At 43.2% G+C, this 11,963-nt stretch overlaps 1 protein-coding gene across 1 annotated transcript; it reads right to left on the reverse strand.

Annotated features, from left to right (window-relative positions):
- Nucleotides 1–294: 294 nt before the first annotated feature.
- Nucleotides 295–11,550, reverse strand: igsf10 (immunoglobulin superfamily, member 10). Its single transcript, XM_062419435.1, has 10 exons — nt 11,348–11,550; nt 10,214–10,343; nt 9,680–10,070; nt 8,324–9,091; nt 7,073–8,111; nt 6,258–6,991; nt 4,436–6,082; nt 3,351–4,254; nt 2,051–2,423; nt 295–1,966 (listed from the first exon to the last, which is right to left on the reverse strand). Exons 1-10 carry the CDS (start codon nt 11,548–11,550, stop codon nt 416–418), a joined length of 7,740 nt encoding a protein of 2,579 aa, XP_062275419.1. The 3' UTR covers nt 295–415.
- Between the last annotated feature and the right edge of the window lie 413 nt (nt 11,551–11,963).

The raw sequence follows: 11,963 nt of genomic DNA on the forward strand, positions 1-11,963 counted from the left end.
GCTGTAATATTATCCCTATGTGTGGCCAGCAGTGCTTGGTCAGAGAAATCACTTTTAATTTGACTCTATGAGCTGGCCTTTTTGCTCCCATGAGTATTACCCAAAATGAGAACCACCCATGAATTTCCAGACCCCCAGTTACAAAGTTATAATAACAACTTTCTAGCCCCAGGCTGGATTTTACAGTTTAAAAAAACAACAACATATTTTTCCCTTTAGAATGTCTGTTTCCTTTCTCTTCTTGTCATTTTTTTAAATCCACATTTGTCACTTTTTAAATAATATTCCACAAGCTGTGATCCTCACAATTTCACATGTGTGAAAGCGTGTATTATACCTCAGACACAAGTGACTATGTGTCTGTTAATGTTTACATTCGGATATGCCACTGGCCTCCCCCAGTCATGACTTTTTCTCACAGTACATGTATATATATGACCTTGGAGTCTGTGCCCAGTTTATTCTTCGCCAAGCACTTGTATGAGCCAGTGTCTGAGGCTGTCAGGCTCTGGATGGTAAGTGAACCCTGAGGATGGAGCAATTCACTACCCATATGCCTGCCCTGTTCATCTGTTGAAGGAAATGAATGATCAGGCAGCTCCCAGGTGATGTCTGGCTTGGGGATCCCAATGGCGGCACAGTTGAGCTGTACAGATGTCCCAGCCACTGCCTTCACACTGGGAGGTGGCCCTGTTGTGATCCTTGGAGGGTAGGCAATGATAACAACAGGGATAGTGAGCACAGCCTCACCAGCATCATTCCGAGCCCTGCAGATGTAGTTCCCCCGGTCATGAACCATGGTATCCCTAATAACCAGAGTACCATTGTCAAGCAAATGGTAGCGTCCGAGGACTTGAGGCCTAGTAAGGGTGTGGCCCCCAGGCATGGTCCAATAGATAGTGGGTCTGGGACTCCCATCAGATAGACAGTGAAGGAAGAGAGGTTCCCCAGACACACTGCGTATGATGCCCCTCGGCCTTGTCAGGATGTAAGGCTTCTGCCCAATGTCAAGAATTATTAGCTTCTCAATGTAACCCATGATATTCTTGGCACCACAGCGGTACTTCCCAGCATCTTCTTTGCAAGGTTTGTAGATGATTAAAGTCCCATCATTGCCAAGGTGGTGGTTGGAGTCACCTTCGGCACTATCAGTAAACCGTGTTCCATTAGGCAGGATCCAGATGATTTCTGGCACTGGATGTCCATCAGCAGAGCAGTTCAGAATTGTGGTTTTTCCAATCTGAGAGACAATACGTTCATTAAAGGGGTTCTTGAAAATCGGCCTTCGGAGCATACTTGTCACCTCGAGCTGCACCACCATTACTGCCTCTCCTCCCTCATTCCTTGCAATGCAAATGAACTCTGCTGTATCACTCGGGCGCACATTCCGTATTTCTAACGTCCCATTTTGGTGGACGTTTATCCTACTGCCAATGTATGGTGCTGTCAGAAAGATGTTATCAGGCATTATCCAAGTGATAGTAGGAGCTGGATCGCCCTCAGCTTTACAGTCTATAAATTTCCTGGAGTATTTAGGGGCTACATCTTTGATTACAGTCCGGTTCTGTCTGTAGCCATTGATTACCGGTGGATTTCCATCTATATAAAGCTTGTATACTTTTCTATTTTCTCCAGCATGGTTGCGAGCCATACAAACATACTCCCCGGCATCAAATAGCTTCACATCCCTGATATCCAAAGAGCCATTGACATGTATTAGGTAGCGTTCATTAGATGCTGCAATTACGTCATTGGTGGGCAGCATCCACAAGATCTTGGGTTTGGGTTCTCCAACTGCTTCACAGTCAAAGCGGATGTTCCCTCCAGGCTTCACCGCAGCATAGGTCTGGCTGTGTGGACTTATCTTGGGAGCAGCAGTCACTACAGTGATATGCACATGCATTTCATCTTTTCCCATTTTGTTCTCAGCATAGCAGGTGTAGTCCCCTTCCTCTGACATACCAACCTGAAGAAAGATGAAATAAATGTAAAACTTTGTAAAATGTGTTTATATTTCTCGTGGTAGTTGATTTTTGATATTATAGCATACCTGATTTAGGTAGAGCGTTCCATTGTCAAATAGAGTGTAGCGTCGTGCTCGTCCTCGTCCTCGTCCACTGCTGGCATCAGCCTGCAGAGCACTGTTGACCACTGTACCATCTGGCAGACCCCATGAGATCTCTGGCTTTGGAGACCCAGAGGCTTTACAGTCAACCTTCAAGTCATTACCATAGGGCACCTGCTTTTTGCTGAAGAGCTTAGGCTCTATCTTGGCTGGCTTCATTGACACACTGACCCTCATGAGTTGGAGGTCATCCCCAATCTTATTTCGTGCCACACAGAGATAGTCTCCAGCATCTTTATCAATCACAGTGTTAATGATTAGTGTGCCATTATCCAAGACCTGGATTCTGCTGCCCATCCTGGAGAAATATATGACAGAAAATTATAGTAACTTAGCATTAGTATGATGACAGAATAAAACCTAATGAGCCCAAATACAAGTGAGGATTATTTAGTATTGAAGGCCATACAAATCTGTAAACTGTACTGTAAACCAATATTGTTCTGTTTCTCTACCAGTGTTTGACTAAAATATGACCTGTATGACCTGCTACTTTTCTCTACTCAAGAGAAAGCAGTGGAGAACATATAAAATAGTATTTATTGAAATGGAACTTTTATTGTAGCAAGTTGGCAAAGTTCAGTATAAATACGGCTTGTTTTTTTACTGCAGTATATCTTTGGTCAACAGCACAATTTCCTCCCAAAGGCATCATATCTTAACATAACAAGATATAATGACCTTCTAAAGTTATACATATTTTGTGTCACTTAAAACTCTGGCTGATGTCTGGTGTTCATGAAAATATAGTAGAATAACCACTATTATAGCTTCAGTGTCTCACTTTCTTGAGACCGTAATCCAAGACTCCATTATATTGTAGTTTACGGGGATAGCTCAAAGGGTCATTGCAGGAGGCCAGACTACAAATACAATAACCCCTTGAGATGTTTCCTGTTTTAGCGTTACGGTACATGCTCAAGCTGTGCTGAAGAGCTCAAGTGTTACTCAGAAATCTGGCTTTTGTTCAAGTGTGCCTGTTTCCAATCAAAGTTAGATTTGCAAATTCCTGGACTTGGTCCATGAAAGCAGACCTATTTCTAAATCCTGCAGTGAGGAATTACTCTCCTCTGTAATTAATTGTCTATTTGTAAGAACTGCATCGCTTTGTCCAGACTGTCAAGAAATGTTTAATCTGTTTTGTCCAACAAGTTCACTGTTTGTTCCAGCTTTTACTAATATGTTTGCTGTAAATATTATTCTGCAGTGATGAAGGCATTTTTACCTGTGCCACTTGTCCACCACAGCTTTAGAGGGCAGCCTCCAGATTATTCTGGGTTTAGGGTCTCCTGTAGCTGAACAGTTCAGTGTCAACTGGTCCCCAAAGAATAACTCTGTCATGTGCTGGGATGTCTCCACTATTTGAGGGGCAGATTCTTTTCTCTCTACTGTAAGAGTTACCACCCTTCGCTCTGAGCCAGTAGAGCTGGTAGCAATACATTCATATTTCCCACTGTCTGCTAAAGTCACATCCTTTATGTGGAGGGTTCCGTTCTCATACACTGATATCCTTGTGTTCCTGGCAGGTCTGTTGGAATGGACCACTGACCCATCATAGAGCACCCAGTGAATAGTGGGCTGAGGGCTGCCTTGGCCAGTGCAGGGCAGCCATAAGTTTTGCCGCACGTCAGCTTTCATCTGATGCCGTTTCTCCTCCATGATGCCTGGTGGAGCTGCCACCACCTGTAGTCGAACTGTAGCAGTATCAGCTCCAGCTGGATTACTGGCAATGCATTTGTAATGACCTCTGTCATAAACAGACACCTGCTGAATAACCAAAGTGCCATCAGCAGTCACAGATACCCTTCCCTTATGTATGTTTTCGCCCCGGACTTGAGTACGGTTGGCCAGAATCCAGGATATCATTGGTGTAGGTCGACCCTCTGCTTTACATTTAATCTCCACAGTGTTTCCTGCATGAGACTTTATGTCACGTATTTTTGGCTCAAGAATGCGTGATGGGTAAGCCACCACAGAGAGGGTGACAATAAGTTTATCAGATCCATGATCATTCTCAGCTAGACAGAGGTACTGGCCACGGTCCTTAATGTTGGCATCCTGGATGGACAGCGTGCCATTGCTTAACACCTCAAATTTGCCCATCCTCCCCTTAATGGTACCAGTGCTTCCTGTGGGAAAGAGAGACATTTTTTTCTAAAAACAACTTAAAACATCCAAAAACAATATGCACACTCACACAATAAAGAGTGCAGTTTTCTTATCCCTTTTAGAAGACTTTTACACTACATCTGAAATTGTATAGATGTTTGTTTTTCTCCATGGAAACAAGTAATGAAATAGTTTTGGTACCTGTGCTTGAGGATAAGCGTTTCCAGGTTATAGTTGGCTGAGGGTTTCCAACAGCGTCACATGGCAGGAAAGCATCTGAGTTGGTCAAAACGGTAAAGCTGGCTGCATTGCCACCAACTATCTTGGGTTTGCTTGTCATGACATTTGTTGTGGGTTGAAAGCCAGCAATATTGGCCCCAGTAGCTTCATAGTCTGTGGCATGATCATTAACACTGGAGATGGCAGTTTGCATGTCCCTGTTATTGTATGGGACTGGGGTGTTGGTGTGTCCTTGCTCTGCTGTGAGTATAATCATTGTGTCAAAGGTTAAGCTTTCATCTGCACTTTCTCTGGCAGCACTGCTTTGCACAGTAGGTTTGATTCCCCTTGTTGGTGTCCTATGAGTGGTGGGACCATAGTTCCTCTGTGTTGGTGGTTTGATGTTGCTGTGGACTCTGATTTGACTGGTTGTGTAAGGCCCTTTTGAGGTATTTGGCACAGATGTGGTTGAGGCGATAAAGGGTGTGTTGGTTGTAGTATAGGCTGGTGAACTGCTAGATGTGAACATTCTCTGATCAGCTTTCTCATATGAGTATATTTCCTGCTCTGATGTTTCCTCAGAGGAAACAGTTACTGTGGTTCTGTCCACTGTCCTGGATGGTGTGTAGAGGGGCTTTGAGACTGAAACAGTCGGTCGAGGTACTATAGTTGTCGCCATTGAAGTTTCCATGTTTAAATCTGTAGTTGTTACCTCTGTAGTTAAAGCCTCAGTTGTGCTAGTAGGGTATAATTTAGTGATTGTAGGTTTCTTGAAGGGTCTCCTTCCCCTAAAGGGCCTCCTTCTCCGTCCTTGTCGTCCTCTTGTCCCACCGGGTCTCTGTCTGGTTACAAACCAATTATCAGGGAGTCCCCCAGACCCTGATGATAATGCTTCACCAGGATTTTCCGTCGAAGGTGGTTTGACAGTAGGTGGGGAGGGTAGACTCTGTGATTCTGGTGGTGTTTCAGCAGTGGTGGAAGACCTGGAGTAATATGATGGGTTGGTAGTAGTTAGATGTTGAATAATGGGTCCTACTGTTGTTAGCTCTGAATCTACAGAGAATACATCTCTATAGTCATCATCTAATGAGCTCTCTTTGCTGTCTGTGTGTCTGGATGGTGACAGTATCTCGGGCTCAGTGAGTGAGTTTGCAATGGTGGGCATAGCACCAGAGGTTGTGGTAGAGGTCACTGTTGTAGTTTCAGCTGTAGTTAAGGTTTTGGGAGTGATGATTGGCTTCCGTAGCCTGCCCAGTATCTCTTCCCTTTTTCTGCCTCCAAACAGCCTGTTCCATGGAATTCTCCCACGAATAACCTTGGAGGCGGCCGTAGTAGTGATCATGGTAGAGATTGATGGTTCTTTATTTGTGGTCAAAAATGGATCAATTGTAGGGTCATGCTCAGGGGCATCAGCAGAGGTTATGTAGCCACTGGAAACATCTGGCCTGGACTCTTTGTGTGTGAAGGGGGCATTTGACACAGTAAGATAATTTGTGGGTGAAGCTGCAGTATTTTGTGTAGAGGCAGGTCTCACTGTCCTTTGTAAAGATGAACTAGAAGAAGCTGTTGGAGTGACCACCTGCAGATCAGTGGTTTCTGTCTTCTTCTTGTCTTCATTACAATCACAGTCTGAAAAAAACGGTACAATGCATCTAAGTTTCACGTATAATGGATAGATAGGTTAAGAGATAAATGGTATTTAAAACAGTGCAATTAGTTATAATAGATGCATAAAATGTCAGAAGCACAGAAAAATGAAGCACAAGCTGAACAATGGCTTTACTAACAGAACATGGTAGCTTACCTGTGGTCAGTTCAATTCTATATGGCACTGTAGCATTTCCTTGTGTCCTCACTGATGGTTGTTTAAATTTATTGATGAAAGACTGTATGTCAGTGATCCTGTTGGGTTTGATGATCCTCCTTCGGCCTTGGAAGGTCCTCCTGCGACCCCCTCTTCTGCCATTCTTGTGTGGGATGATATGGATCTGCTGCCGGGAAATGATAGTGGATCCTGCAGGAAGGCGTGGGGATTTAATTGTTTGGGTAGTGTGGAAGGTGATCTCATCTTGCTCTCTCTTTGTAGTGGTGATGGCTGTGAATGTGGTCTGGCTTTCTGGATCTGTGTGGATGACTAGCTCCTCTGGGCCTGGTCCATCCCTCATTGGAGTGACATTAGGGTCTGTGGTAAATGAGAGTGATGCCCCAGTGGATGTCTCTGCTTCTGCAGGTTGGTCTCCTGAAAACAGAAGCTGAGTTTCTTGTGAGGTGTCTGTCACAGTGACTTGGAGAGTTACTGGGTGCCTGTTTGAGGATGGTTTAATAGTTCTTTCCAGGGTATAAAACTCTGTAGTCTCATCAAAACTAGAAATGCCTGTGTCATACGGTGTGACTGCATCATTCTGACTTTCGCTCCTTTCTGTTGGATTGTGTATCAATGTGGATTTGATTGGTGTAGAATCAGACTGTGTATATGACCCTGTTGTTAGTGTGTTTGTATTTTCTGTTACCTGACTTAAATCAATGTGATTGCTGACTCTGCTTTCAATGCCAACTGTCTGATGTGTCCCTGTTGTTGCTACAATACTACCCTGACTAGTCTGTTCAGTTATTTCAGACTGCCTATTCTCCTGCCCAAATATTCTACCTTCTTTTGGGTTATTTGTAGTTGGTTTGACTATACTTGGCATAATGTTGAGATGGTCTTCAATATGACCCTCACCAGAGCCAATCTCACCATCACCAGAAAAAACAGTGTGTGACTCTACATATTTTACCTTCTCTCTCTCTGTCTTTATTCTTGATCCATCTTGAGCCTTTTTCATAAATTCAGCAAATTTCTCTGGGTCCACTTTCTTTTGTACTTTATCAAAGATCCTACTGCTCCACATGCGCCTGTTGCTGACTGGACCCCTCCTTCTCTGTCCCAATCTACCCCTTAAGATTCCTCTGCCCTGTGACCTCAGTCTGGGGTATGGTCGATCTGAGGTGATGGTCCTGGATTCCTGACTAGTTTGGTCAATGGGACTGGAAGATGGGACCTCACTGATGGTGTCTGTGTTGTCAGTCAAGTTGGGGTCCACCTTGACCTCCATTTCCATCCCCGAGGCCTCATTGTCAAAGACTGTGTTTTCTCCAGCCACTGTCACCTGAGAAACCAGCAGGTCAACTCCCAGGTGATTAGCAACCAAACATCTGTAAAATCCTCGGTCTCTCGCAGTGAGACCCTTAATCAGTAAGGTCCCATTCTCATACAACATCCTGTTTCCATGAGACTTATCCAGTATTGAGTGGTCCGGGAGGATCCACTGTACCGAGGCTTCAGGACTTCCTGAAGAGCCACAGTCAAAAAATAGATTTTCACCCAGTGGTCGCGAGAGTTGGACACCGTTGACTTCAAATTCTTCCACATCAGGGGACAGTACTGTCACTCGAAAGGTGAGAATATCTGCATCTAGATAGTTTGTGGCAATGCACCGATAGAGGCCTGTGTCTGAGGCATCTGCACCCCGCAGAGTGAGCTTCCCTTCAGCAGTGATTATGATCCTTCTGTCCTCACTGGTGTAAGGGGCTCTGACCTTACTTCCATCTGGTAAAATCCACTCCACCAAAGGCTTTGGCTCCCCTTGGATTTGACAGCCCAACTGTGCCACACCACCTATGTTAAAAATAAAATACAATATTTATTACAGTAAGTATTGATGTCAGATATACTGTAAATAAAGTATGTAAAACATGTTCAGTGCTTGAAAAATTGAGTTTTCTTTTTTACAGTGCTGCTTCTTTAATCATTTAACTGCTCATTAGGTTTTTATGCATTAGCTCAGAGTTTAATTATGGGCAGCTAGTTTATTAATCCCTAACTCCCACCTGTAAGTACAGTGTGCTCAGTCTTGGTTTTGTTGTCTTGCTTGATCATGGTCCAGGAATAGCGGCCCTTCTTGGGGGATATGTTTTCTATACGTAGGTTGACCACAGACTGGTACTTAATGTGCAGAGTAGAGAAAGTGGTAGAAGTGCGGTCAAGCTGGAAGTTAATCTCCCCCTGCATCAACCATGCAGGAGAGGCTTTAATCTCACCCTCAATGTTTGTGTGAACCAACTTCTCTCCCTCCTTTGGTTTCTGACTATACCTGTACACCATTTCTGGGCTTCTGGCCAGCATTAAGCCCCTCTCCAGTGTCATAGGAGAGTCACTGTAGGTGGCCAGAATCTGCCACAACTGCTGGATATGGTCATGGTCAATGTTGCAGACTAAATATGTAGTTACGCCAGCTGTAAGCACAGTGATGTTGTGTCCTCCCTCCTCCTCCTCCCAGGTTAGTGTGAGGTCCTTAACATCAGATGGCCTCTGGACAGTGCAGGATAGGCTGGCATCATTGTGAAACTGGTCAGTCAGGTTAATTTGTATGGAACCTAATGGGGCGATAAAGTCCTTGGGGGAAACTGGAGTGAAGTCCCCCTCATCCAGGCTGACATTTTTCTGCTTTAGATGAGGTTGGATCCAGGGTTTGGAACAAGTGAAGGACTCACTAGGTAGAAGGGACAGGGGTCTGTCATGGTAAACAGTAGGATTTTCACACACAGGACATAGCTGGCCTCTTGGATATCTCCTGTCTCGCTTGCATTTCAGCACACCTGGAAACAATTAAATAAAGTGGTGTAGCATTTAGATGGTTGCATCTAAGAGAAGAACATTCTGATCAGTAAAAACCTGTTCACCAAGATCATCATCGTCATCACTGTACAGATTTGCAATTTATGAGTTGATTTTTACATTAACCAAATCATGAATAAAATGTATAACTTTTGTTCTGTGTTTTTTGAGTTTTCTGTAGCTCTCATGATGAGGAAAGGATATGGACTCTGTCTCCAGAGATGTCTCTGCAAAGATTTATACGTTTCCTTGAAACATACTTTTCTTGCTTGGGATACTTTCCCATACACTATTAGTTTGTTGGAGAAAACATAAACCACCTTAAAAGTCTGAGTAGAATAAGCTATCTAAGTACAAATGCAGTAACAAACATTGCCAGATGTGTCTTATTTAAGCTGTTAGCAAATGTGGGTCCACAAAGGTTAAGATAAAAGAAAAATGTTTCACATAAGCAGGATACAAGTTGCTCAACATTGGTAAATCCTTTCCCTTGTAAACAATTTAAAAATTCACATCTCCATAATTGCTCTCAGACTGCACCAAAGTAAGCACACAGTTATACTCCTCACCTGCATTCCTTTGTGCCCACTCTGTGAACCAGTTCATACGGCAATCACATGTCCAGGGGTTACCATGCAGGAAGAGGTTCTCCAACTGGGTGCAGCCTGAGAAAATATCTCCAGGCAGGCTGGTGAGGAGGTTGTCTGACAGGTGGATGTTTTTCACGGAGGACACCTTGAACACCTGACTATGTCTCAGTGTGATGAATGTGTCTGGGTGGAGCTGCTGGAGATGATTACCCTCCAGATGGACCAACTGTAAATTGGTTAGGCCGTAGAAAGCTTCTGGGCTGATGAATTCAATGTTGTTGTGGTCCATGTGGAGTCTAAGCAGACTGTCCAGGCCTTTAAATGTCTCCTTGTTGATTTCCTTTACTTTATTATAAGACATCTTTAGGACCTGTGAGAACATGATTAAGAAATGCTTTGCAAAAAGGAATGTTGACTTAATACCATGAAAGTAACACAGTAACTCAGGTATTATATTTCATGATTACTTCCACTACAGTGAACTTATCATAAGATTAACACACATGATTTTACCTGTAATGACTTGAGGTCTTGGAAAGCTCTGTCTTCAATGCTGTGGATAGTGTTGCTATGCAGCATCAATAGCTCTAAGTTTTCAAGTCCTGAAAGATCATTTTCTCTCAAGACAGTTATGCTGTTGTACCTAAAGACAGAGAAACCAAATAGAACTTCATCTTTGACAATTACTGTATAATTTTAAACTTGCTATTTGCAACCGTGCCCATGAAATTACTGTCCTACATCCTTTAGCTACAGTGTAAATTTTGCCTTGTCACACATTTTTCACAACATGCATTTTGACTTATTGTACCATGGAAAGCACAGGTTTGACTAATAACATTAATTATGGCTCAGTTCCATCAAGTTTCCCAGTAAGCCCTCACAGTGAGCCAGCATGAATAGCAACAGGAGCCTGGAAATGACACTGCTAAATGGAATGTAGCCAATATTGTATGTAGCCTCATTAATATTAGTAATTACACCCGTGCTTATCCTGCCATGAACCAACCAAAACGTTTTTAACTTGGCACAAATCTGAAGCAGCAATGGCACAAACTTGCCACCACCTCACACATAAATGCTAAATTTAACAAATGATTTGCCTTATCAACAGCCCAGTGTGTCAGACCAAATCTTGTTGTGTCTCTATCTGTATGTGCACTCATATTATCATACAAAAAGAGAAGCTGGAGGGTGGGGCAGGACTTTTGCTCTCCCTTTGACTTTGAAATTTTGCTGTACCAGTTTTCAGAAGTGAGTCAATACAGAAGTAAGGAGGTAGTTAAGCTATAAATTATGTAGGTTGGCCTGTTGGCTGCTGAAGCTTACCTTACCTAACCTGATTAGCTATCCCTATCGTTACACATTTTGGCCAGAGCTAACTTGCCATCCATCCAAAAATCACAAGGTTAGGTTGTTAATTGTCAATGAATGACATATTACCACCATTTATTTTTTTATTTTAATATTATGCAGTTTCTTATTTTATTATATCACAGGGGGTGTGTAGATCGATAGATTAAGTTTAAATTTCTTCCACTCTAAATTTTATCGCCTGTGCATTCAATCACTCACTAAATGTATGCATCCCCAGGGTGGCTGCAGTTCTCCAATCTGCTCAAGACTGGAACAAAAGCGAGAACTCACCCAAGGTTAATTCTTTCCACCGCTGGCTGGACGTGGTCAGGTATTGCGGTCAGGTATCTGAAGGTGCAGTGCACTTCGGTGGGAACATAACAGGCGCATGGTTTGGGGCAGTCACCGCTCGTCGGCAGCACAGCAGCCAAGAACAACAGAGCCTCCAGCAGCCATCTCCGCAGGTATGAAGCGCTGCAGGCACACACACTCATTGTGCACAGACAGAGAGGGGCTACACTGCGTCCTGAATCATTAATGAAACCCACCTGGAAGAGAGAAGCATAGCGCGTTGTAGCGTTTTCCCCCCAATACGACTAATAATAGATAAATTTAATCCATAGTTTAATCGCTGTAAGAATTTGCCTTATGAGTTTTATTGTCATCATGGAAAAAAGATACATGTGTAATAAGAGTGAACATGCAGTTAGAATAGGAACAAAAAAACTCAACTGGAGAAAAAAAATGTTACAAAATCTTATGCAAAGATGATCTAAATACCACATGTTAAACTATAAATCAATGAATTTTGCCCCTGGAAAGAAATAATATAAAATTTCCCCTCACCGCACTTAAGGCAACTGTAGCAAAAGGGATTGCACTTGTAGGAATTTAAAAGTCCCTTGGA

Source organism: Scomber scombrus, chromosome 5 (genome assembly GCF_963691925.1).
Source record: "Scomber scombrus chromosome 5, fScoSco1.1, whole genome shotgun sequence".
Taxonomy (NCBI): domain Eukaryota; kingdom Metazoa; phylum Chordata; class Actinopteri; order Scombriformes; family Scombridae; genus Scomber; species Scomber scombrus.